The sequence below is a fragment of the Mobula hypostoma genome, chromosome 7 (assembly GCF_963921235.1).
Source record: "Mobula hypostoma chromosome 7, sMobHyp1.1, whole genome shotgun sequence".
Taxonomy (NCBI): Eukaryota; Metazoa; Chordata; class Chondrichthyes; order Myliobatiformes; family Myliobatidae; genus Mobula; species Mobula hypostoma.
In genome coordinates this window covers 180,245,118-180,268,788 of record NC_086103.1, presented here as the reverse complement: position 1 = coordinate 180,268,788, position 23,671 = coordinate 180,245,118, and the positions used below count along the sequence as shown (strand labels likewise).

Below are 23,671 nucleotides of genomic sequence, written 5' to 3'. Positions count from 1 at the left end.
TGAATGCGTGGCAACACCTGCAGGCTGCCCCCCACCCCCAGCAAATCCCTGGGTGTGTTGGTTGTTAACACAAACGATACATTTCATTGTATGTTTTGATAAATAAGTGTGAATCTGAAAGATGTGGTTAAACTTGAAAGTGTGCAGAAAAGATTTATGAGGATGTTGCCAAGAATAGAGGGCTTGAGTTAAGAGAGAGGTTGGCCAAGCTGGCTCTTCATTTCTTGGAATGTAGGAACTTTATTGAATTGTTTAGAATTATGAAGGGTGGATGTTAGCAGTCTTTTCCCTAGGGCAGGAGAGTCAATTGCTATGGGGCATAGATTTAGGATGATACTGAAAAGGTTTAAAAGGGAGCTGAGAGGCAGCTTTTTGACACCGAAGGTGGTGAGTCTATGAAATGAGCTGCCCGAGGAAGTGGTTGAGGCAGAAATGATAGTATCATGTAAGAAGTACTTGGATAGGTACATGGGGGAGCAATGGCTTAGAGCAGGGGATCCCAACCTAATTCCCAAAAAAGGTTGGCACTACTCACTCGATCGAAGATCTCGTTGAAGGTAGGCCTCCGGTCTGGAAGCTCACTCCAGCACTGCTTCATAAGCTGGATACATTCCAAAGGTGCTTGATCTGGGGAGACTGTGGGCCGACACATCGGAGGTGGCTTCTTCACTTTCTTTATTATCTCTAAACAGAAAATAACCCGTAAATATGATGAAGAAAAGACAGAGAGATCTAGCTTTGCCCATGGAGACAGCATTAAGCTTCTGAAGTTCCATGATAATTAAATCTTACAGTCTTACAACACAGAAACAGGCCCTCAAGCCTACCATACCCATGTCAACCCTTAAATAATTCATTTGATCATGCTTTATGTGCCATGTAATATGACATGGGCAATCATGTTTTTAGAAAATTTTTCTACAGAACTGGATTGCTGTTGCCTTCTTCTGGGCAGTGTCTTTGCAAGACAGGTGATCCCAGCTATTATTAATGCTCTTCAGAGATTGTCTGGCTGGTGCCAGAAGTTGCATAACCAAGACCTGTGATTTTTTAATTAAATGCAATCATGAACAATAGCCAGATCAGAAATGCTGATCAAGTCAACTAGTTCCCAAAGATAACTCTGATAGGCCAGTCAGATGGTTCACTGCTGTTCAGCGATAGAACACAAAAAAATCATAGGTACAATTAAAGAACATTTAAAAATAGTAGAAATACTGGAGTCATGATGATCATGATGAAGTCTGCTGGAGAGAGACATTTATACAAATGTTGTCCTCCATAATTCAAAGAGATTGAAGGATAAGGTTGCAGGGTGACAAACATGGCAGAAGCACTTTGCACTAAAAACTGATCCCTACGGGGAGAAAACAGCACCTGTTCTTTCCTTACTGTTCTCCAGCAGTTTAAGGACAAAGTCCAGCCGGAACATAACTCACAAGTGCTCTTGAAAGTCAGGTATTAACCCTACCTACCAACAACCAAGCATTGCCATCCTGGTCCCCTTCATGAGAGCTTATGAAGAAGCCTGTGACTCCCCTCCCAGAGATAATGGGTGTTTGTGCACCGGCCACTCAGACGACCACCCACCACCTGCTCCCATGGCTTCACGTGACCCTGATCGGGGGGACTGAGCAGGTGGCACACCTTGACCAAGGGTGACCTGCAGGCTAGCGGGGGGAAGGAACGCCCTACGCATCCATTGGTTGAGACGTATCTCCACCCTGCCTCCCAATATAATTAACTGTACCAATTGAATTAAGTCATACAGCACTACAGCACAGAAACAGACCTATCGACAGATCTAATCCATGCCCGTCGACCTGTCCAGGATAGAACCCTCCATAACTCTCCATCTACTTATCTAAACTTCCCTTAAATGGTGCAATCGAGCCTGCATCCACCACCTCCACTGGCAGCTCGTTCCACACTTGAAGCCAACCTCTGAGTGATGAAGCTCTACCCCCCCCCAACTCCACCCCAGGTTCCCCTTAAATATCTCACCTTTCACTGCTAATCTACGACCTCTCATTCTAGTCTCATCCAACCTCAGTAGAAAAGCCTGCTTCCATTTATGCTATCTATACCCATCATAATGTTGTATACTTCTATCACATCTCCCCTCATTGCCCTACGTTCCAGGGAAAGAAGTCTTGATCCATTCCACCTTTTCCTGTGACTCAGGTCCTCAGTTCCCAGCGTCTTGGATTGGTTGGATAAACTTGGGTTGTTTTTACTGGAGTTTTGGTGACTGAGTGGACCCTTAGTCACCTCAACAAGTTATGAGAGGCATACTGTAGATAGGGTAGATACTCAGAATCATTTGTCCAGTGCAGAAATGTTGAATACTAGAGGACATGACAGGGGCAAAGTTTAAAGGAGATGTGTGGGGGCAGGATTTTTACACCCAGGGTGATGGGTGCCCAGAATGGGCTGCCAGGGACAGTGGTGGAAACAGAGTTAATAGTGGCACTTAAAAAGTTGTTTGATGCACAGCTTTCAGGGAATGGAGGGATATTGATCGTGTGCAATCAGAAAAGATTTAGTTTAATTTGGGATGCTGTTCAGCACAGACTTTGTGGACCAAAAGGCCTCGTACCGTTAGACCAGAAGACCAGAAGAGATAGGAGCAGAATTAGGCCATTTATCCCATTGAGTCTGCTCCAGCATTCCATCATGGCTGGTTTATTATCCCCCTCTCAACCCCATTCTCCTGCCCTCTCCCCATAACCTTTGATGCCCTGACTAATCAAGATCCCATTAACCTCCACTGTAAATATATGCAATGGCATGGGCTCCACAGCAAATTCTGTGCTCTATTACACAGCCCCCAAGCTCAAGGACAACTTCTACCCTTCTGTGATAAGAACAATCCTCTGGTACAATAAGATGGGCTCTTGACTTTACCATCTACCTCATTATGGCTCTGCATCTTACTGTCTACCTGCACTGCACCTTCTCTATAACTATGACACTTTATTCTGGATTCAGTTATTGTTTCCCCTTGTACTACCTCAGGACACTGTTACAGTGATCTGTATAGATGGCATGCAAAATGAAGTTTTTCACTGTACCTCCGTGCACGTGACAATAATAATTCAATTTATCAATTTATCAATTCCTTCTCTATGACTGGTGAACCACCTCCCATGGAGGGATAATCATTATGGAAGAACACAGTCCAGAACCTACCTTCAGGGCTGAGCCCCAACATACAGTAGGGAGACCCACGGACCACGACTTCCTGCAGGATGATGGCGAAACTGTAAGTGTCTCCTTTTACTGTCGCCTTCCTGGATAACTCAGGATCCCTCAGAAACTCAGGAGCCGTCCAGAACAATTCTAAGGAGAAACAAAAGAGACAGATTAGAGTCTAGGACCAGAGGCCGCAGCCTCAGAGTTGAAGGACGTCCTTTTAGGACAGAGATGAGGAGTAATTTCTTTAGCCAGATGGTGGCGAATTTGTGGAATTCATTGCTACAGATGGCTGTGGAGACCACATCATTGGTATATTTAAGCTGAGTGTCAAAGGTTATGGGGCAAAAGCAAAAGAATGGGGTTGAGAAGAAAAAAAAAATCAGCCATGATCAGATGGTAGAGCAGACTCAATAGACAGAATTCTGTTCCTATCTCTTGTGTCTTACATCTTAGCCAGATGGTAGTGACCTGTGGAATTCATTGCCATGGATAGTTGTAGTGACCAAGTCATTGGGTTTATTTAATGGTTGATAGGTTCTAGGAAAAATAAATCAGCCATGATCAATTGAAGGAGCAGATTCAATGGACTGAATGGCCTAATTCTGCTCCTATGTCTTATTGTCTATTTGTTTTTTGATCTTGGTAGGTTCTTACATTGTGAAAGCCAATCGGTACCTCCAGACCTAGACACCAACATCACCTTGCATTTATATAAACACAAGAGATATACACATGCCGGAAATCTTCAATAAAGTTCACAACATGCTGGAGGAACTCAGCGCGTCAGGCAACATCTATGGATTTGCATTTCTATTGCACCCTTAATGTAGCAAAATATCCCAAGGTGCTTCACAAGAAATAAAGGGCATTAGTGCACTTGAATTCAAAAGAATAATCCCAATGTAGATTAAAGTAAATAGAATGTTGTGAAAATACTCAGCAAATCATGCAGCATCCATGGAGGAAAATGAGAGCTAATGGTACAGGAGCCTAAAGACCCACACACGACAATTTGGAAACAGCTATTTCCTCTCCACCATCAGATTTCTGAACAGTCCATGAATCCATGAACTCTACCTCATTATTCCTTCTTTTTATTATTATTATTTTATTATTATTTAACTTAATAATCTCTGAATAAATTATTATTTCTTCTGGTTTAGCATGGCGCTGGTGAAACACAGTGACGACTTGCAGGCAGCAAACAAAACTACTAACTATTCTACAGTACTTTGATAATAAATGTAGTTTGAACTTTCAAATTTGAAATTTTGTCTATATTTTATTATTTTCTAATTTATAGTTATAGTGCTGGCGCGTGGCCAAGTGGTTAAGGCGTTGGTCTAGAGATCTGAAGGTCGCTAGTTCAAGCCTCAGCTGAGGCAGCGTGTTGTGTCCTTGAGCAAGGCACTTAACCACACATTGCTCTGTGACGACACCTGTGCCAAGCTGTATCAGCCTTAGTGCCCTTCCCTTGGTCAACATCGGTGGCCTGGAGAGGGGAGATTTGCAGCATGGGCAACTGCCGGTCTTCCAAACAATCTTGCCCAGGCTGTGCCTGGAAACCTTCCAAGACACAAATCCATGGTCTCATGAGACTAACGGATGCCTATATATAGTTATTCTATATTTATTATTCTGTAATTTATAGTTTTCTTTGCATAATAATGAAGGGAGATTTGATAGAGGTATACAAAATTTTGAGTTAACGCAGCAGGCTTCTTCCACTGAGGATAGATAAGACTGGTTGTGGGTAAGGGTCAAAGGTGAAATGATCAAGGGGAACCTGAGAGGGGGTCTTCAGTCAAAGGGTGGTGTGAGTCTGTAATGTGTTGCCAACAGAAGTTCAAAGTTCAAAGTTCATTTATTATGTAAGTATATATTACTACATACATCCTTGAGAGTCACCTTCTTGCAGGCAGCCACAAAACAAAGAAACGCCATAGAACCAGTGGTGGATGCGGATTTGATTGCAACATTTAAGAGAAGTTGGGATAATTACATGGACGGGAAGTGTATGGAGGGCTATGGTCAATGTGTGGGTTGATAGGATTAGGCAGAACCACAGTCCAGGATTGTCCAGATGGGACAAAGGGCTTGTTTCTGTGCTGTGGTGCTCTGTGACTCTATGAACCCTCAATCCTCCAACTCAGAGGAAAACATGCTTCTAACTAAGGTCACGGGTATCATGTAAGGTACCATAACTGAGTCAAAGGCACCACTAGGGCAAGTGATCAGGCTGGCTTTACAAAGCATTTCAAGATAAATGAAGCGTTTAGGGTAGCAGTTTGTGCACAGAGAACCTAACAGTGAAGAACTAATGTTGTGCATGCTCTTAATTTGGAGAAATACAGTTATCTTCTTCACTCCACGAGCATGCAGGTCACCCTTGGGCAAGGTGAGCATCTGCTTAGCATACCCCTGCCCCGCACCCCGGATGGTCGTATGAGCAGTTGGTGCATTTCATAAGTCCTGGTTATACAACCACTGGCACCAGGCAGATAATCTCTGAAGAGTGTTTATAATAACTGGGATCACCAGTCTTACAAAGACACTGCCCAGAAGAAGGCAATGGCAAACCACTTCTGTAGGAAAATTTGCCAAGAACAATCATGGTCATGGAAAGACGTGGCACATAATGAATAAACAAAGAGTTATCTTGGAGGCTTGTAGAGTAGGAGGGGAGTGTAGTGATAGGGAGGGGCTGGATTTGGAGAGATATAAAAGGAGGGTACTCACCAACCTGTTGGCATGAACATCGACTTCTCTAACTTCAAAGGTTCAAAGGTTCAAAGGCCAAATTTAATGTCAGAGAAATGTATACAATATACATCCTGAAATACTTTATCTTCGCAAACTTCTTCTGATCTCTTCCCCCTCCCCTCTTTCTCTTATTTCATTACACATTCTGGTTCCCCTCTTGCCTCTCTCTTCTCTCCAGCTGCCAATCACCTCCCTCTGCTGCCCTCTCCTTCCTTTTCTCCCATGCTCCTTCTTTTTCAGCCCTTTACCACTTCCAACTATCACATCCAAGCTCCTTATTTCATTCCCCCCCCAACACATCTTCCCCCTCCCCCTCACCTGGTCTCACCTATCACCAGCCAGCTACCCCTCCACCCCACTGTCTTATTCTGGCTTCTTACCCTTCCCTTCCAGTCCTGATGAAGGGTCTCGGTCCGTAACATTGACTCTTTATTCCTCTCCACAGATGCAGCCTGACCTACTGAGTTCTTCCAGCTTTTTGTTTGTGTTGCCTGCAGAATCTCTTGTGTTTGAAATAAGGGTCTTGCTAGACAGATAATTAATGCCAAAGAACACGAGAGTGGAGGTGAACGGGATTAGGTACAGGTTAAATTCATAATCCAATTTGTGGCTTTGAAGTTTTGATTTCAGGATTGAATGTGGAACATGGAACAATACAGGACAAGAACAGACCATTCAGCCCACAAAGTCTCTGCCAAACATAACGCAGATTTAAATTAAATCTCTTCTGCCTGCACATGGTCCATGTCCCTCCATTCCCTGCATTTTCACTGGTCTATAACAAAGCCCCTTAAACACCACCACTCGACTGTTTCCACCACTATCCCTGGTAGTCCATTCCAGACACCCATCACTCTCTGTGTAAAAAACTTGCCAGGAGACAGGGTGGGAAGAGGTATAGTCAAGATAACTGTGGGAATCGGTAGGTATATAAAAAATGTCAGTCAACAGTTTGTCTCCAGAGATGGAGACTGAGAGGTTGAGAGAGGGGAGGGAGGTGTCAGAGATGGCCCAAATGAAATTAAGGGCAGGGTGGAAGTTGATGGAATTGACAAGCTCAGCATGGGTACATGAAGCAGCCAATGCAGTCATCAATGTAGAGGAGGGAGAGTTGGGGAGTATAACCAGGGAAGGCTTCGAACATATGCTGTTCGACATAGTCAATGAAGAGGCAGGCACAGCTCAGGCCCACGGCTACTCCTCAAGACTGGAGAAAGTGGGAGGAGCTGAAGGAAAAAATTTTGAGGGTGAGGACCAGTTTTGCCAGATGCAAGTGGGTGGTAGTGGAGGGTGATTGGTTGGTTCTTTTGTCGAAAAAGATGCACTGTGGACAACGCAACTTCAATTCCATTGTGGCATCCATGACAACAGAAGTAGAAGCAAGTTGTTTTCAAAAAACAAAGACAATCTTACCTTAGCCTTGTGTTTCTTTTATGTTGATTTCTCATACATTTTGACCCTTTTGCACCACCTTTGAATGTCAGATTTCCTTTTGGTTGTGGCAGATTTTATTTTATTGGAACTGGGCTGATTGAAATTTTTGGCCAACCTTGCACTATGCTATGTTATATTAAGGCAAATTATGTTCAGTGTATTCAAGAAAATGTTCTGTGGTGTATAAAATGTATTTTTGCTGCACATGGCTCTTGAAAAGGGGAGCTAGTGTAACTCCCAATGAAATAACACTCTGGGTCTGTGCTGCTGGAAAATGTTATTGATGGTTTTTGAGGTTTAAAGCAAATAAAATGATTAAACAGAAGATGCTCTACAAAAAAGATACACATTAGGAGTATGTGTAATTGGAAGTGGTGCTATGGGGTGTACAATCTACAAAACGAACAGCCAATAATAAGAGCAGAGTTGGACACCTCTTACCTTCCGGGGGTGGTGTCTCGTGAGGAACTTTCTGTGTATCCAGTATCTCGACATAGCCATAGTCCGCGACCTTCAGTACGAACCGCCCATCTACCACACAGTTACGGGATTTCAGACGTCCGTGGGGGAAGTCTCGGTGGTGAAGGTATTTCATACCCTGCCGGTTCAAGGCAGTGAGAACGTGAGATCTCTCTCTCTCTTTCTTTCCATCCCCCTCTCTCTCACTTCCTCTCTCTACCCCCAGTCTGTCCCTCTCTTCTCTCATCCCACACTCTCTCTCTCCCTCCTCTCCATTTCCCTCTCCCTCCCACTCTCACACACACACACCGCTAAGTAAATGATAGATCTGTCCCCTTCCTTCTCCCCTTGCCTGCCCCCAATGAGTGGACCCAATGCCTCACCTTGATTAGATCCAGAAGGAGAGAGGACTTGAACATCCAGTCAAGCTTCACGTCTTCGTTGCGTAGAAGGTCGTGAAGGCTGCCCCGGGAACAGTACTCAGTGGCAATGGCCAGCACTCCATTGTCACTCAGGAAGCCCAAGAAAGGGTTTACATTCTCATTCCGCAGGTCTCGCATCTTTGAAGCAGGAGGAAAACAACGCATATTGGAAGCAAAGGTTAAAGGTGAGCTTTATTTGTCACACGTACATCGAAATATACAGTGAAATGTGTCGTTTGTATCAAATCAAATCAGATCAGCGAGAATTGCGTTGGACAGCCCAAAAAGGTCACCACAACATAGCATGCCCACAAATTAATTACCCATCTTTGGGATGTGGGGGGAAACCGGAGCACCCAGAGGAGATCCACTGGATCATGGGGAGAACGCACAAACTCCTTACAGTGGTGAGAATTGAAACCTGATCTTATAGAAGGCACTGTAAAGTGTTGTGCTAACCGCTACGATACAAGATGGCCAAAAAGAACAAACCATTGCTTTAAGAAACAGACAACATAGCGTATAGACCATAAAACAATGTAGAACAGGCACTGTCACTTTGGCTCCTGATATCTGTACATAATGCCGCTAATGGGGAGAAAGATTTACCTTTCTCAATATTTTGGTTGTAGATTTCTGCACCTCTTGGTTACATCTGGAGTCCAATTTCTTTAGCCAGACCCAGTCCCCCTGGTAGATTAAGAAAGATACTTAGCAAAAGTTACCTCAGAGAGAAATCAAGTCTGGAATGACCACATTACATCTTAACAGATTTAACAGCATAAAGCAGAGTAATGACCTCAGTGCTAAGCAAATCTAACCAATGGGCAGTGATATAGACTCAGCAGTTAACCAATGGGAAGTTAATTAGATGTCTAAGATCGTGGCATACATGGTCGCAGTGGCCATTCCAGTTACAATCGATGGTGAAATTTATCGTCCTGTCTTATCCCAGGGTGTGAGACTAATGAATACACTACCACCATCGAAATTCAGAGAGCTGTTTACTATTTACTGTTTACCTATGCTGTGCACTTCATACATTTTGAATTATATTTTATGAACTTATGTACGGTAATATATTTTATGGTCTGTGTGTGAGACATGTTATGTGGGTGCATCATGATCTGGAGAAAACGTTTGATTGGGTTGTATATATGTATAGTCAGATGCCAATAAACCTTAGTCTGAAGTAGGAGTTAAACACTGAACACATCAAATGTCAGCAATCAATGTCCAACTCATCCAACCAATGTGCAAACATAACTCAATATCAAAGATATCTAGCTATCTTTATAAGCAAGTCTTCTGGATCAGCCACTGCTGCAATAGGAAGAAGACACTGCCTATTCACCTTGACTATGCCTCTCTTAATCTTATGCACTTCCATTAAGTTGCCTCTCATTCTCTTTCACTCCAAAGCGAAAAGCAATAGCTCGTTCAACCTTACATGACATACTTCCTAATCCAGGCAGCATCCTGATAAATCTCCTCTGCACCCTCTCTAAAACTTCCACATCCTTTCTATAATGAGGCGACCAGAACTTAGCCTTGGAAAAAAAAAATGGAGGATTGTGGGCTACTAGGAGGGAAAAGTTAGATTATTCATGGTGAGGGTTAAAAGGTCAGCACAATATCCTGGGCCAAAGGGTCAGTACTGGGCTGTACAGTAATATTTTCTATGTTGTATGTTCAGTCCCTCTTCTATAGGAAAGACTCCATTAAACTTGAAAGAGTGCAGAGGAGATTTACGGAGGCGTTGTTGAGACTCAGAAGACTAAGTTATGGAGTGAGGTTAAGCAGGCTAGGACATTCTTTATTGGAGAACAAGGCTGATCTTACAGAGATGGATAAAATCATTAGGAGTATAGATAGGGTAAAGGCGCACAGCATTTACACCAGGATTATGCAATCAAAAACTAGAGGATATAGGTTTAAGGTGTGAGGGGAGAGATGTAATAGGATCTTGAGGGGCAGCTTTTTCCTCCCTAGGGAAAAAGTCTTTAGCCGTCCGCTCTATGCCTCTTATAATCTTGTACACCTCTATCAAATCAACTCTTATCCTCTTTCACTCTAAAGGGAAGAGTGCTAGTTTGCTTAACCTATCCTCCTAAGAGATCCTCTCCAATCCAGTTGGCATTCTGGTAGCTTTCCTCTGTACCATCTCTAAAGCTTCCACATCCTTCCTATGTTGGGCACGTGGCCAAGTGGTTAAGGCGTTTGTCTAGTTACCTCAAGGTTGCTAGTTCGAGCCTCAGCTGTGGCAGCGTGTTTGTGCCCTTGAGCAAGGCACTTAATCACATATTGCTCTAGTCAGTGTGAGGAGTGGCGCCCCACACAGACTTCCAATCTGTGCCTTGTAAGGCATGAAAATGCCCGCCGCAGGCCTCTCATGGTCTAAGTCGACGTCCCCCCCCCCACCCTTCCTATAATGAGGTCATTTGGACTGATGGGCCTGCTTCTGTGCTGTATGCTGTAAGATACTGGTAGTTTGATCATTGAGTCAAGTATGGTGCTTCCTAAGGGGTTATTCCCTTAATGGAGAATGGGTGTGTGTGACTTGGTTTACAGTGTAGAGGCTGATGCACAGGTAGTGACCAGACAGATCAGGGCCAGGGTTCAGTGGCATGGAATACAAGACAACAGGGGACCCTTCACTGCTATTGTGATGTGTCATCATCTTCCACCAGCTCCACCGTCGGTTTGCTCTTCATCTGGAACTTCCCCCTTGACCTTACCACCACAAGTGGCCCTACCAGGAGCAAAGCAACAGAGGGCATCGCTCCCGGGATCTCAGGAACTCACAAGCCTCTCCACCATAACAAGGAGATGATCCTCAGAGAAGTATGATTCCATGACTCTATGATTCTATGGGAAGCAAGTTCAGTCCCAGCAGGAAACACATCCAATCAGTGTATGACAATCGTAGACTGAATGGAAGCCAACATAAACTCAACAAAAAACACGTCTAACCAGTAGCAATGCTAAACTCCGTAGTAAACGCATTCAATCTAAAAAAGGAACAGCAAACACAGACTCAATGTCTAATGCATCCAAGCAATGAGAAGAAGTCATGGATCCAATGTTAAATGTATCCAAACAACCAGGAGAAATCCTACAGATGTAATGTTAGACAAATCTGATCAATGACAACAGAGGCACAATGCTCAAAGCATCCAAGTTTGGAGGTTAGTGATGCATCAACAGTTTTGAAACATAGAAAACCTACAGCACAATATAGGCCCTTCGGTCCACAAAGCAGTGCTGAACATGTCCTTACCTTAGAAATTACCTAGGCTTACCCATAGCCCTCTATTTTTCTAAGCTCCATGTCACTATCCAGGAGTGTCTTGAAAGACCCTATCATTTCCTCCTCCACCACCCATTCCATGCACTCACCATCCTCTGCGTAAAAAACTTACCCCTAACATCTCCTCTGTTCCTACTTCCAAGCACCTTAAAACTGTGCCCTCTCCTGTTAGCTATTTCAGCCCTGGGGAAAAGCCTCTGACTATCCACACGATCAATGCCTCTCATCATCTTGTACACTTCTAGCAGGTCACCTCTCATCCTCCTTCGCTCCAAGGAGAAAAGGCTGAGTTCACTCAACCTGTTCTCGTAAGGCATGCTCCCCAATCCAGGCAACACCCTTTTGAGGTAGAACTGGAACTACAAATAGGCCATGCAGATTTTCATTCCTGAGGGACATTGTTGAATGATAATTAATGAAAACATCTCATTAATATATTTAATTAATTAATCAATCATCATCGTTGTTATGCGTCATGTCATATGACATAGGCAATCATGGTCTCATGACCATGTTTGTTCTTGGCAATTTTTTTTTCAGAAGTGGTTTGCCATTGCCTTCTTCTGGGTAGTGTCTTTACAAGACACGTGACCCCAGCCATTACCAATACTCTTCAGAGATTGGCTGCCTGGTGTCAGTGGTCACATAACCAGGACTTGTGATAGCACCAGCTGCTCCTACGACCATCCACCACCTGCTCCCACGGCCTCATGTGACCCTGATCGGGGGGCTAAGCAGGTGCTACACCTTGCCCAAGGGTGACCTGCAGACTAGAGAAGGGAAAGAGTGCTTTATACCTCCTTTGGAAGAGACGTATCTCCGCCCAGCCACCCAAAATCAATCATTAATATACTCAATTTAAATTAATTAAATAGCACTGGATGACCTGCGGATCATTCGGGAGAATGAGGAGATTATAGATCGTAGCTACAGGGAGGTAGTTACACCAAAGGAGCAGAGGACAGGAAATTGGGTCACTGTCAGGTGAGGGAAGGGGAAAGGGCAGGCAGAGCAGGGTTCCCCTGTGGCCATTCCCCTCAACAACAAGTATACCGCATTGGATACTGTTGGGGGGGATGACTTACCTGGGACTAGCTGCAGTAGCCGGATCTCTGGCACTGAGTCTGGCTCTGCAGTGCAGAAGGGAGGGGGGAAAAGAGGAGAGCGGTAGTGATAGGGGACTCAATAGTTAGAGGTGCAGATAGAAGGTTCTGTGGTCATGACAGAGAATCCAGGATGGTTTGTTGCCTCCTAGGTGTCAGGGTCAAGGATGTCTCTGATCGATTGCATGACATTCTGAAGTGGGAGGGTGACCAGCCAGATGTCGTGGTGCACGTCGGTACCAATGACATAGCAAGGAAGAGTGAAGAGGTCCTGGACAGTGAGTATAGAGAGCTTGGTAGGAAGTTGAAAAGCAGGACCTCAAGGGTGGTAATCTCAGGATTGCTACCTGTGCTAGGTGCCAGTGAGGGTAGGAATAGGATGCTCTGGATGAGGAACAAGTGGCTGAGGAACTGGTGTAGGGGGCAGGGTTTCAGATTTCAGGATCATTGGGACCTCTTCTGGGGCAGGTGGGACCTGTACAAGAGAGACGGGTTACACTTGAACCACAGGGGGACCAATATCCTTTCAGGGAGGTTTGTTAGTGCTATTGGGGAGGCTTTAAACTAGATTTGCAGGGGGATGGGAACCAGAGTGCCAGAGCTGACAGTGTGGCTGGGGTGAAAATAAATGATGTTGAAAGTTTAAGTAAATCCACTGATGGAAAGGTTGTGAGTGGTGGTAAAAATCTTCTGAGGTGTATATATTTCAATGCTAGGAGTATTGCGGGGAAGGTGGATGAGTTGAGGGCGTGGATTGACACGTGGAATTATGATGTTGTAGCAATTAGTGAAACTTGGCTACAGGAGGGGCAGGACTGGCAGCTTAATATTCCAGGGTTCCGATGTTTCAGATGTGATCGAGGCAGAGGAATGAAAGGTGGGGGAGTAGCATTGCTTGTTAGGGAAAATATTACAGCAGTGCTCAGGCAGGACAGATTAGAGGGCTTGTCTACTGAGTCCTTATGGGTGGAGCTGAGAAACAGGAAAGGTATGGCCGCATTAGTGGGATTGTATTACAGACCACCCAATAGTCAACGAGACTTGGAAGAGCAAATCTGCAGAGAGATAGCAGGCAACTGCAGGAAACATAAAGTTGTGGTGGTAGGGGATTTTAATTTTCCATACATTGATTGGGTCTCCCATACTGTTAGGGGTCTAGATGGTTTAGAGTTTGTAAAATGTGTTCAGGAAAGTTTTCTAAATCAATATATAGAGGGACCAACGAGAGGGGATGCAATATTGGATCTCCTGTTAGGAAACGAATTAGGGCAAGTGACAGAAGTCTGTGTAGGGGAGCACTTTGGTTCCAGTGATCATAACACCATTAATTTCAATTTGATCATGGACAAGAATAGATCTGGTCCTAGGGTTGAGGTTCTGAACTGGAAGAAGGCCAAATTTGAAGAAATGAGAAAGGATCTAAAAAGCGTGGATTGGGACAGGTTGTTCTCTGGCAAAGATGTGATCAGTAGGTGGGAAGCCTTCAAAGCAGAAATTTTGAGAGTGCAGAATTTGTATGTTCCTGTCAGGATTAAAGGCAAGGTAAATAGGAATAAGGAACCTTGGTTCTCTAGGGATATTGCAACTCTGATAAAGAAGAAGAGGGAGTTGTATGCAATGTATAGGAAACAGGGGGTAAATCAGGTGCTTGAGGAGTATAAGAAGTGCAAGAAAATACTTAAGAAAGAAATCAGGAGGGCTAAAAGAAGACATGAGGTTGCCTTGGCAGTCAAAGTGAAGGATAATCCAAAGAGCTTTTACAAGTATATTAAGAGCAAAAGGATTGTAAGGGATAAAATTGGTCCTCTTGAAGATCAGAGTGGTCGGCTTTGTGTGGAACCAAAGGAAATGGGGGAGATCTTAGATAGGTTTTTTGCGTCTGTATTTACTAAGGAAGCTGGCATGAAATCTATGGAATTGAGGGAATCAAGTAGTGAGACCATGGAAACTGTATAGATTGAAAAGGAGGAGGTGCTTGCTGTCTTGAGGAAAATTAAAGTGGATAAATCCCCGGGACTTGACAGAGTGTTCCCTCGGACCTTGAAGGGGACTAGTGTTGAAATTGCGGGGGCCCTGGCAGAAATATTTAAAATGTCGCTGTCTACGGGTGAAGTGCCGGAGGATTGGAGAGTGGCTCATGTTGTTCAGTTGTTTAAAAAAGGATCGAAAAGTAATCCGGGAAATTATAGGCTGGTGAGTTTAACATCAGTAGTAGGTAAGTTATTGGAGGGAGTACTAAGAGACAGAATCTACAACCATTTGGATAGACAGGGGCTTATTAGGGAGAGTCAACATGGCTTTGTGCGTGGTAGGTCATGTTTGACCAATCTGTTGGAGTTTTTCGAGGAGGTTACCGGGAAAGTGGATGAAGGGAAGGCAGTGGATATTGTCTACATGGACTTCAGTAGGGCCTTTGACAAGGTCCCGCATGGGAGGTTAGTTAGGAAAATTCAGTCACTAGGTATACATGGAGAGGTGGTAAATTGGATTAGACATTGGCTCGATGGAAGAAGCCAGAGAGTGGTGGTAGAGAATTGCTTCTCTGAGTGGAGGCCTGTGACTAGTGGTGTGCCACAGGGATCAGTGCTGGGTCCATTGTTATTTGTCACCTATATCAATGATCTGGATGATAATGTGGTAAATTGGATCAGCAAGTTTGCTGATGATACAAAGATTGGAGGTGTAGTAGACAGTGAGGAAGGTTTTCAGAGCCTGCAGAGGGACTTGGACCAGCTGGAAAAATGGGCTGAAAAATGGCAGATGGAGTTTAATACTGACAAGTGTGAGGTATTGCACGTTGGAAGGACAAACCAACATAGAACATACAGGGTTAATGGTAAGGCACTGAGGAGTGCAGTGGAACAGAGGGACCTGGGAATACAGATACAAAACTCCCTAAAAGTGTCGTCACAGGTAGATAGGGTCGTAAAGAGAGCTTTTGGTACATTGGCCTTTATTAATCGAAGTATTGAGTATAAGAGCTGGAATGTTATGATGAGGTTGTATAAGGCATTGGTGAGGCCGAATCTGGAATATTGTGTTCAGTTTTGGTCACCAAATTACAGGAAGGATATAAATAAGGTTGAAAGAGTGCAGACAACAGGAATTCTGCAGATGCTGGAAATTCAAGCAACATACATCAAAGTTGCTGGTGAACGCAGCAGGCCAAGCAGCATCTATAGGAAGAGGTGCAGTCGACGTTTCAGGCCGAGACCCTTTGTCAGTCCTGACGAAGGGTCTCGGCCTGAAACGTCGACTGCACCTCTTCCTATAGATGCTGCTTGGCCTGCTGCGTTCACCAGCAACTTTGATGTATGTTGCTTGAAAGAGTGCAAAGAAGGTTTACAAGGATGTTGTCGGGACTTGAGAAACTCAATTACAGAGAAAGGTTGAATAGGTTAGGACTTTATTCCCTGGAGCGTAGAAGAATGAGGGGAGATTTGATAGAGGTATATAAAATTATGATGGGTATAGATAGAGTGAATGCAAACAGGCTTTTTCCACTGAGGCAAGGGGAGAAAAAAACCAGAGGACATGGGTTAAGGGTGAGGGGGGAAAAGTTTAAAGGGAACATTAGGGGGGCTTCTTCACACAGAGAGTGGTGGGAGTATTGAATGAGTTGCCAGACGAGGTAGTAGATGCGGGTTCTTTTTTAACATTTAAGAATAAATTGGACAGATACATGGATGGGAAGAGTGTGGAGGGATATGGTCCGTGTGCAGGTCAGTGGAACTAGGCAGAAAATGGTTCGGCACAGCCAAGAAGGGCCAAAGGGCCTGTTCTATGTATGGTTCTATGGTTCTATGGTTAATTAAGTCACAAATTTCTACAGATGTGCCATGGAGAGCATTCTGACTGGTTCCATCATCACATGGTATGGAGGCTCCAATGCACAGGATCAAAAAAAGCTGCATACTCAGCCAACGCCATCACAGGCACAATCCACCCCACTATCAAGAACATTTTCGAAAGTTGGTGCCTCTGAAGGTGGCATCCATCATTAAGGACCTTTTCCATCCAGTACATGCCCTCTCCCCTCATTGATCGGTGGATAAGATGATGAGGGGCATTGATCATGTGGATAGCCAGAGGCTTTTTCCCAGGGCTGAAGTGGCTAACTCGAGAGGGCACAGTTTTAAGGTGCTTGGAAATAGGTAGCGAGGGGATGTCAGGGGTATGTTTTTCACACAGAGAGTGGTGGGTGCCTGGAATACACTGCTGGCAGTGGTGATGGAAGCGGATACAATAGGGTCTTTTAAGAGCCTCTTAGGTAGGTATATGAAGCTTAGAAAAATATAGGGATATGTGCAAGGAAAATTCTAGGCAGTCTCTAGAGTAGGTTACATGGTCAGCACAACATTGTGGGCCGAAGGGCCAGTAATGTGCTGAAAGTTTCTACGTTCTATGTTCTTCTCATCAGGGAGGAGGAACAGGGAAGAGAATGTCTGCGTTAGTGGAGTCTTTGATTACACTGGGAGCCTTGCCAAAGCAGCAAGAAGTGTAGACAGAGTGTAAGGGTGGGAGGCTGGTTTCTGTGATGCACTGAGCTGTGTCCCCGACTCTCTACAGTCTCGGCCAGAGAATTTGCAGTATCAAACCAAGATGCAATGGGATAGGATGCTTTCTATGATGCTCCAATAAATATTGATGAGGGTCGGTGTATCTAAGTAACAATAATAAACCAGTTCTAATTCCTTCCATTCACTGCCTGTACTTTACGGATCAACTTTGTTTGCCATAACCACTTACATGTTTATTTATTTATTTTAATATACAATGTGGAACAGAACCTTCCAGCCCACCCAGCCATGCTGCCCAGCTACTCACCAATTTAATCCCAGCCTAATTAATTACAGGACAATTTACAATGACCAAGTAACCTACTAACTGATACATCTTTGTACTGTGGGTGGAAACCAGAGCACCCGGAGGAAACCCACATCCACACAGGAAGAACGTACAAACTTTCTTACAGAGGATGCTGGTATTGAACTCTGAACTCCGACGACCCAAGCTGTAATAGCATTGTGCTAACCCCCACACTACTTTGGCGCCCTATATTTCTATAGTCCTGTACTAGGAATTTGCAATGGTGTGTTGTTGCAATATACAATAAAATAACGACAACATTCAACAATTAAACATAATAAAGAATTATATGTAAATAAGGTTAGGAGCATCTTAGTATGTGTTTACAAAGTAAATGAATCACAGTCCTATTGAGATGCTTCATAACAATGTCAGCTTTCACCTCCTCCCGTGGTTTACCTCGTACACTGCCACGTTTGAGTTCTCATGAGTTGCCGCGGCAGAACTTCGCCCAGACAGCGACTGGCCCAGAGACTTCACACTTTTATGCTCAGACATACTTCTTCCATCGCTCAGCTCATCCAGATTTAGTTTCTAGTTTGAGAAAGGGAGCATCATTATTTTTAAATCCATGTCTCAGATCTGGCGAGAATTTATCCTCCCCCCCCCCCCATCGCAAGATGCGCTTTGGACATACGGTAGGTGCTCTGCCTGTTCTTTGTCCACCATTCGATTGTGAGTTTGAGGATGGTGATATTTATCCATCCTGAAATGGAACCCTGCATGAGGACCACAACCACGTTTTGCTTTGAAGGCTTGTGAACCTCAATGACCCGGAGAGCTATGCTGGCTGGAGGCAGGGCTTTATGTTTTGGCTCTTGGTACGGTCTCCCACGCCAAACAGGTCAAAGGGTAGAGGCCAGGCTTAGAGTGGTCCACTGGTCCTCCGTGTTCCGGGGTTCATCTCAGGGCTAACAACCCTGACCGGTAAAACAAAATTGTTATAGAAACAACAATGAAGAATCCTTCTACATCTGAGTGCGACGGTATTCCTGAGTCTCCACCCAGAACTTGTATGACTGACAGTGATGAAAACCGAGACGAAGCTACTGGCCTGATGGAGGAAGTCGTGGACACGGCTAGAGATGGAGGACCTTCACTGCTGCCAGTGACGTAATGGATAAAGGAGAAGAGAGGGATGGAATGCCCCGAGACGCGGGATTACAGGAATAATTGTTCAGCTCTTTACCTCTTCCACCCATCACCTCCCAGCTTTGCACTTCTTCCCCCCCCCCACTGACCCACCTTCCCCTCACCTAGTTTCACCTGTCACCTGCCAGCTTGTACTCCTTCACCTCCCTACCCCTCCCATCCATGTACTTGTCCAAATTTCTCATAAATGCTAAAATCGAACCCCGCATCCACCATTTCCACTGGCAGCTCGTTCCACGTTCACACCACCCTCTGAGCAAAGAGGTTCCCCTCATGTTCCCCTTAAACATTTCATGCTTCACCCTCAGCCCATGACCTCTAGTTCTAGTCTCATCAAAACTCAGTGGAAAAGCCCTGCTTGCATTTATCCTATCAATGCCCCTCATAATTTTGTATATCAAATCTCCCCACGTTCTCACACACTTCAGAAAAGAAGTCCCAGCTTTTTCAAGCTTTCCCTCTAACTCAGGTCCTCAAATCCCGGCAGCATTCTTGTTAATTTTCTCTGTACTCTTTCAATCTTCTTGATATCTTTCCTGTACAGAACGGCACGATTGTCTTGTACAACTTCAAGTCTTGCTCTGTTCAAGCCATGTTGAGCTCGGGGCAGTTAAGGATCTTAGCAAACTCTGCCTGTGTGGAACCTTGAATGAGATGGGCGTGAGCATGACCAGGCAAAGTCTAACAGAATGCAGTCATGCTCATTTGTTTATCAACAACCCGCTCGTGTCCAAAGTTAAATGCTGCTGATCTTGCAGTGAGCATGCTGTATTTAAAGTGCAGGAACCTGTGCCTGACCGGAGTCTGTAAGCAATCACCAATACATTAAGCAACGATTGACGTGCAGAGTCTAATCAGAAGCCAAGCCGGGGAAGCACAAGTTCACATTCAGACCCACAATGTGTCAGATGCTGCAGCCTGGTGACTTGCGTTGTGTGATTAAAATCTAATCACTGCAGACCATTCAGCCCATTGATCACATTCTGGCCCTCCAAATAAACTACATAAATGTCTCTGCTTTCTCTTCATAGTGTGCAATATATATTTTTTCAAGTATTTACTCGTGTTTACTAGTTTTTCTCACTGCTACCTTCGGGCAGGCCTTAAGTCCCCCAACGTTACCATCAGCCTCCTGAACCAACGTGGATAACTTCAGTCACCGCTGCTCTGAACTGATTCTCTAGCCTACAGACTCACTTTCAAGGATTTTACAACTCAAGTTCTCAGTATTCTTTTCACCATTTGTCTTCTTTTGCATATTGGCTGTTTATCAGTCTTTGTTTATGTATGGTTTGTCACTGTGTTTTATTATTTTCCTCTAAATGCCTGTAAGAAAATGAATCCCATTCCGATATGTCCACTTCCCATTCCCATTCTGATATGTCCATCCACGGCCTTCTCCGCTGTCGTGATGAGGTCACACTTAAATTGGAGGAGCAATACCTTATATTCTGTTTGGGTAGCCTCAAACCTGACAGCACGAACACTGATTTTTCAAACTTCCAGTAATGCCTCCCCCAGCCCTTCATCATTTCCCATCCCCTTTTCCCTCTCTCACCGTATCTCCTTGCCCGCCCATCGACTCCCTCTGGTGCTCCTACCTACCCCCCTTCTTTTTTCCATGGCCTTCTGTCTCCTTCACCAATCAACTTCCTAACTCTTTGCTTCATCCCTCCCCCTCCAAGTTTCACCTATCGCCTGGCATTTCTCTCTCCCCACCCCCACCTTTCAAATCTACTCCTCAGCATTTTTTCTCCGGTGCTGTCGAAGGGTTTCAGCCTGTGACGTCGACTGTACTTTTTTCCATAGATGCTGCCTGGCCTGTTGAGTTCCTCCAGCATTTTGTGTGTGTTACTTGGATTTCCAGCATCTGCAGATTTTCTCTTGTTTGTGAATGTTGAAAGACCTTGGTAGAGTGGATGTGGAGAGGATGTTTCCTATGGTGGGGGAGTCTAAGACCAGAGGACACAGCCTCAGAATAGAGAACCGTCCTCTTAGAATAGGGGTGAGGAAGAGCTTCTTTATCCAGAGAATGGTGAATCTGTGGAATTCATTGCCACAGATGGCTGTGAAGGCCAAGTCATTGGGTATATTTAAGGCAGAGGTTGATAGATTCTTGATTATTTGGGGCATGAAGAGATACAGTGAGAAGGCAGGAGATTGGGACCGAGAGTGAAAATGGATCAGCCATGATGAAATGGCAGAGCAGACTTGATGGGCCAAATGGCCTAATTCTGCTCCTATATCTGATGGTCTTATCTTGAGTTAACAGGCAGTAGAATGAGTGAGATGCCAGAAGAGGTTTGGAACAACCGGAGTGACAAACAGGATCAAGAGGTAGATGAACCGAAAGGCATGGAGGCAGAATCAGATAGTGTGGAAATGGCAGAGAATCATACGGCATGGAATTCAGCCCATCGAGAGCATGCTGACAATAAAACTACCAATAGGCTATTTGGCCCATCGACTCTACTCCTACATTTCTTCACGGCTGATCCATTTTTCCTCTCAGCCCCAATTTCCCACTTTCTCCCCATATCCCTTCATGCCCTGACCAATCTCCTTAAATATAACCAATGACTTGGCCTCCACAGCTGCCTTTTGCAACAAATTCCACAAATTCACCAGTCTCCGGCTAAAGAAATTCCTCCTTATCACCATTCTAAAAGGACGTCCCTCTATTCTGAGGCTGTGTCCTCTGGTTCTAGACTTCCTCACCATAGGAAACATCCTCTCCACATCCATTCTATCGAGGCCTTTCAACATTTGATAGATTTCAATTAGGTCACCCCTCATTCTTCCAAAGTCTTGTGAGTACCAGAGCCATCAAATGCTCCTCATATGACAAGCTGTTCAATCCTGGAATCATTTTCGTGAACCTCCTTTGAACCCTCTCCAGTGTCAGCACATCCTTTCTTAGATAAGGTTTCTACATATGTGACAAATAAAGATAATCTGTCTTTAATGTGCAAACTCTGCATCAAGCTCAGGATTGGACTTGGGTCACTGGAGCCTTAAGGCAGCGGCTGTACTCTGTCACTTGCCTAATAGATAAAGCTGTGAATAATCTCATTGCAGTTCTGACAAGTAATGCAGAGATGAATTGCATGAAGTGGGTGAAGGCTTAGATTTTGGGCCTCACTGACATAAGGGGACGTTGGGAGCAGACCCAAATGCAAGACACAGACATTGAAGTACTAGGAACAGAACAAGGTTTATCAAGAAAGCAAGGGGAGTCAGGAAGAAACGATGCTGGACATGGACACAGGCCCTGGACGAGACAAGGACGCCAGGCCTGGGCTAGGACTAAGACTAGGAAAGCGGGACCAGGACAAGGAACTTGAAACCAGGAGCCTGGACTAGGACTTCAAGCCAGAGACTGGACAGGGACCCGGAACCTGCGTCTTGACTCAGGCTCGGACCCCAGATTCTAGGTGAGGACAAGACGTGACTACAGGACTGGACGGGGAACTCCTGCACAGGATGAGGCACATGGACAGGATGAGAACACAAAGCCTTGACTTGGACAGGACAAGGTTCTTGGACGTGGCTTGGACTGGACGAGGGAGCTCCAGCACCGGGCTGGGCAAGGTACTCCTGGGCTGGGCGAGGAACTCCAGCGCAGGACATGGCTCTTGGACTAGGTTTGGCTCAGTTCTTGGACTCAGCTTGATTAAGCTCTTGGGTACAGAGCCGGGACCCTCCTAGGATGCAGGGCCGGGATGACTGCTGAGGATACTTGCCGAGGCGACTGTCAGGGATTCAGATGAGGAAGGGAAGGGAACAGTCCAGCCCAGGAATCCTTGGTTTGCAGATGTATTTATGTGCCAGCCCAAAACGAGAAACAGGTGCCTCAATTAAGGCACCTAATGGAAAAAGGGAAAACAGTAAAACCCGGAAAAAGGATTAATGAACCAAACCATGAACCGGAATGTGGATTTCACGGACAGGACCATGACACCCACACCTATGGAAAAATGTGCTGGTATTGGAGAGGATCGAGAAGAGGTTCACAAGAATGATTCCGGGTACATCCCTGTAGAACAGAGACGAGGAGGAATTTCTTTTGCCAGAGGTTAGTGAATCTCTGGAATTCGTTACCACAGGTGACTGTGGAAGTCAAGTCATTGGGTACACTTAAGGTGGATGTTGATACATTCATGATTAATCAGGGTGTCAAAGGTTACGGGGAGAAGGCTGGAGAATGGAGTTGAGAGGGATAATAAATCAGTCATGATCGAATGGTGGAGCAGACACAAAGGGCTGAAAGGCCTAATTCTGCTCCTATATATTATGGTCTTATGGTCATGTGGGCGATAAACGTGGTCATCAAAGGCAAAGTCATAGTAAATTTATTTCCAAAGTACATATATACTGTAGCATATACCTCCTTGAGTTTCACTTTTTTTGTGGGCCTTCACAGTAAATACAAGAAACACAACAGAGTCAATGAAACATCACACCCAACGAGACAGACAATCAATCTGCAACAGGCAACAAATTGTGCAAATACAAAAGGACAAAAACAGACATTAAAAATAAATAAATATTGAGAACATGTGATAAAGAGTCCTTGAAAGTGAGTCTGTTGGTTATGGGAACAGTTCAGTGATGTGTGAAGTTGAGTGAAGTTATGCCCTCTGGTTCATGAGCCCAATGGTTGAGGGTAGTAACTATGCCTGAAACTGGCGGTGTGGGGTCCTGAGGCTCCTGTACCTTCTCCCTGATGGCAGCAGTGAGATGAAAGCGTGGCCTGCATGGTGTGGGTCCCTGATGATGGATGCTGCTTTCCCGCGACAGTGCTCCATATAGATGTGCTCAATGGTGGCCAGGGCTTTACTTGTGATGGACTGGGCTGTATCTGCTACTTTTTGTAGGTTTTCATATTCAACAGCATTGACAAGGTGAAACTGGTCAATATGCTATCCACCACACATCTATAGAAGTTTGTCAAAGTTTTA

The 23,671-nt window shown here is 44.8% G+C and overlaps 1 protein-coding gene across 1 annotated transcript in view; it reads right to left on the bottom strand.

Moving 5' to 3' along the window:
- Nucleotides 1-23,671, bottom strand: part of gucy2f (guanylate cyclase 2F, retinal) — a 76,144-nt gene that overhangs the window by 22,690 nt on the left and 29,783 nt on the right. Inside the window, exons 7-12 of the mRNA XM_063054647.1 lie at nt 17,958-18,092; nt 8,886-8,966; nt 8,238-8,414; nt 7,837-7,993; nt 3,193-3,342; nt 536-684 (exon numbers count right to left, since the gene is read on the bottom strand). Of these exons, the coding sequence (XP_062910717.1) occupies nt 536-684; nt 3,193-3,342; nt 7,837-7,993; nt 8,238-8,414; nt 8,886-8,966; nt 17,958-18,092 (849 nt within the window). The remainder of the gene's footprint in view (nt 1-535; nt 685-3,192; nt 3,343-7,836; nt 7,994-8,237; nt 8,415-8,885; nt 8,967-17,957; nt 18,093-23,671) is intronic.